General features: G+C 43.1%; 1 protein-coding gene across 1 annotated transcript in view; it reads left to right on the top strand.

Moving 5' to 3' along the window:
- Positions 1 to 3,541, top strand: part of TNS3 (tensin 3) — a 282,342-nt gene that overhangs the window by 105,360 nt on the left and 173,441 nt on the right. The window contains exons 5-7 of the mRNA XM_045286291.1: positions 3 to 134; positions 1,645 to 1,695; positions 3,167 to 3,289. Of these exons, the coding sequence (XP_045142226.1) occupies positions 3 to 134; positions 1,645 to 1,695; positions 3,167 to 3,289 (306 nt within the window). The remainder of the gene's footprint in view (positions 1 to 2; positions 135 to 1,644; positions 1,696 to 3,166; positions 3,290 to 3,541) is intronic.

Below are 3,541 nucleotides of genomic sequence, written 5' to 3' on the forward strand. Positions count from 1 at the left end.
AACTGGACCTTACCTACATCACAGAGCGCATCATTGCGGTCTCCTTCCCGGCCAGTAGTTCCGAGGATTCCTATCTCCACAACCTGCAGGAGGTTACACGCATGCTCAAGTCCAAGCATGGTGACAATTACCTGGTGAGTACAGGCACTTTTGACTTTGGGGCGCATGAGCTTGGCAGGCCAAGGGATGCTGGGAGAGTGCAGATGTTGTAGGTGGCACCGGCATGGGTAGATCTATCATGTACATGGTCCTTGCATGACGTTTATGTCCTCCCTTACTCTCAGTGGCATGCTACAAGAAGTAAGTACTTGCTTTACAGAGAAGGGGCATCAGTCTGTGTTGTTGCTACTGTCTGCCTCGCCACAGGGAGAAGTGGACAGGGTTCCAGGAGAGGTCTCCATCAAGGATGGCCATTGCCCCGCTCCTGTGCACATAGAGCTTCAACTAGCCAGCGCAGACAAAGTTTTCATTGCCTACAGAGTCTGTCAGCACATTGTTGCAAGTAGCTACTTTCAGTGGCTGGATACCTCATCCCTTGTATCTAAAGTGAACTCTGGCTCTTCTCCTGAAGACTAAAGAATGGGTGCTCAGGAAGCCAGGGGACTATCCAAAAGAAAAGTAATAAATAAGTTTCAAAATCCATGTGCAAAAGTAGATGAGAGCCCATATAGGACGAAAATAAGAGTGGCCTCTCCCCCATTCCTCTCTTTGTCTAATTAACCCTCTTTATTCTCTTTCTCTTTGCTGTTCTTTTTCAAGTCTACTACCTTGTCTCCTGCTCCTGTTAGGAGCATTGTTAACGTGCAGCAGCCACGGACTCTCTTTGCCTGTAAGGCCTCTTTACCTACATTGAAATCCATCTTCACCATCAGTGTGCAAAGATGTACTGCCAGCATTTTTGTGTATTCTTGAGGTGAATGAATTTGGGTTCTGTGAGCAGTAACCTGAGGACCTGTTGGGAAGGGTACCTAGTCTGACTTTAGCGTGCTCCCCATCCTATCTGTGCAGGCCTCCAGGACATCCTCCTTTGTCACAGGGATGCACTGGGTACTCTGTGTCTCTACTTCTGATGGCCTTACTGCCTTCAATGTCACATCCAGGCCCCTGTCTGATAGTCACATACCTCTGATAACTATCCTACCTTCTCTCTTAATCATTTCCTTTCATTGCAGGGTGATCTTCCTTGTCTAGACTCTTTCTTGAGCTCTGGTGGCATAGTGGTTACAGGTTGGGCTACTAACCGCAAGATGTGCCATTCAAAACCACCAGCTGCTCTATGGGGGAAGAGTGGGGGCTTTATATTCCTATAAAGTGTTATAGTCTTGGGAATTAACAGGGGAAGTTCTACCCTGTTCTGTAGGGTCACAAGTTGACTCATGAGGTCAGCTGAAATTGGAGCCAGCTTGGTGACAAATTGTTTTTTCCACTGGAGAACTATTTACACAGATAGACCTCTCCCACGCCCTGCGTGAACGGAGTATGGTCAAGGGACAAGGAAAGATTTTGGATTGCCATCTTTGTCCTGTGCCTATTGTTGTCTTATAATTCTCAAGATGTCAACGGGTTAAAAAAAATGCAATTGTTTTCTCTTTTGACTTCTGAGGATAGAGATTTGCTTAAAACCTTTCTCTCTTCCCTGTGTAGGTACTAAACCTTTCCGAAAAGAGATATGAACTTACAAAACTTAACCCAAAGGTATGAATTTTATTGCTTCATGTTCTGGATTTACAAAATGTACACAAATAATATGAAGAAGTCTTGTGTCACTTCACTCAGTTTCTCTTAGGGTCACATTTTATGTAAATAATAGTGCAAATCAAAATATTAGGAAATTGATATTGGCACAATCCTCAGGCCTCATTCACATTTTGGTAGTTTTGTGTCCCCTGATGAGAGTGTGTCTATGTGTGTGTGTTTCGGCGTGGGGTGGGGGGCATGGATAAAGGGGTTGGGAGAATTTCTCTGCCATTTCAGCACCTGCATAGATATGTGTAACCACAGTTAAGATATAGAAAGAGTCCACCACCATCAAGATCGCCCTGGGCCACTCATTTATAGTCACCACTGCTCCTTCTTCAAATTATTATTCGCAGTAGCAAATATTTGGGAATGCTTTTAAGAATTCAAATATATAGGTTAAGCATGCACTGGACTATTTTGATGTCATTTGAATAAAAAAAAAAACCCAACCGAACAAACCAGTGAATTGTGCCTTTACAAAACTATTAAAAGTAGAATGAATTAACAAAACAGAAATGAAGACTATAAGTCTAATATTATCTCACCTGTGTTAAATTCGCATAGACAAAAGTGATGAAAGCATTCTTCAGAAACATTATGGTTACTTCCAAATGGTGGAAGGAATATGTGAATTTTCCTTCTGGACAGATTTCTGAATTTAGGAATTGTTTTTAACATAATTTCTCTTGTTTTTCTAATCCAAGAAGACTGTCTCTCTTATCCCCTTTTTAAAAAAGCGGGGGAGCAAGAGAGAACATAAAAATCTTTGTTGGCCAAAGAAGATTTTAAAAATAGATAGATGTATTATGGTTGTTGAGAGTTGTTATCATTATTTCCTTTGTTGGTAGATCAAATTATAATTAAGATTTGAAAATGCTTCCTCTTCCTTGAGCTCAGTTCTCTCTTTTGAGGAATTTTGTTGGCTCCGAAGTCTGTGTGATAGTCCTTTGCCCTAAGATATTGTTTGTATGGAATGTGAGGGAATGGCAAATGACACTTTCCAAAACTCTGATTTTAGTTTGAATGGAGGAATGTTGGCAGCAGCTTGGGCCAAGAACTCCTAAATCAGGCTCTGCCAGATCTCAGCCATTGTCTTGCCCTTGCCCTTGCCTGCACCCCCACCCGCCACCACTACAGCCTCCGCTCCACCAACTTTATACCACTTAATGCTATGAAAAGGCCTATCTGGAATTATCATTCTAGCCGCACACACAGAGATAAGACCCTTAGAGAGATGTCTCATTTATTTCATACTTTCCTTTCTAGCGAAGAAGCCTGGTCATAATTGTCATTCGGTTTTAGAAAAGGAACATTCAACATCATTCTTGACTCACAAATGGAATGCATTGACATAAACAAAAATAAATATGAAATGGCTTTAGAACCTTACGCAAATCGAAGCTAAGGACACATTCTCTTGTTACAGACGATGGACGTGGGATGGCCGGACCTGCATGCCCCGCCTCTCGATAAGATGTGCACCATATGCAAAGCTCAGGAGTCGTGGCTCAACAGCGACCCCCAGCACGTGGTCGTCATCCACTGCCGGGTGAGCAGAGGGGGCCCCCGTGGATGTGAAGGTTATGGGTTGAAGGAGATGGAGATGTTCCAGCCACATGTTCACTGTCCTTTTTGATGCTGTGAATTGCTGTTTGCATTTGTGGTTAGCTTGCTTTTCATCCTTCAAACAGGACCTCACACCTCCTACAGTCTGATTATCGAGTTCCTCAATGGACATCTAATCAGGGTCGCTTCTGAGAGTGAATTTCTGTCTTTCCTTCCCAGTTCTTTCCATCCCTTC

This window comes from Echinops telfairi, unplaced genomic scaffold (assembly GCF_000313985.2).
Source record: "Echinops telfairi isolate 266 unplaced genomic scaffold, ASM31398v2 ScPeMD7_7;HRSCAF=31, whole genome shotgun sequence".
NCBI classification, from domain to species: domain Eukaryota; kingdom Metazoa; phylum Chordata; class Mammalia; order Afrosoricida; family Tenrecidae; genus Echinops; species Echinops telfairi.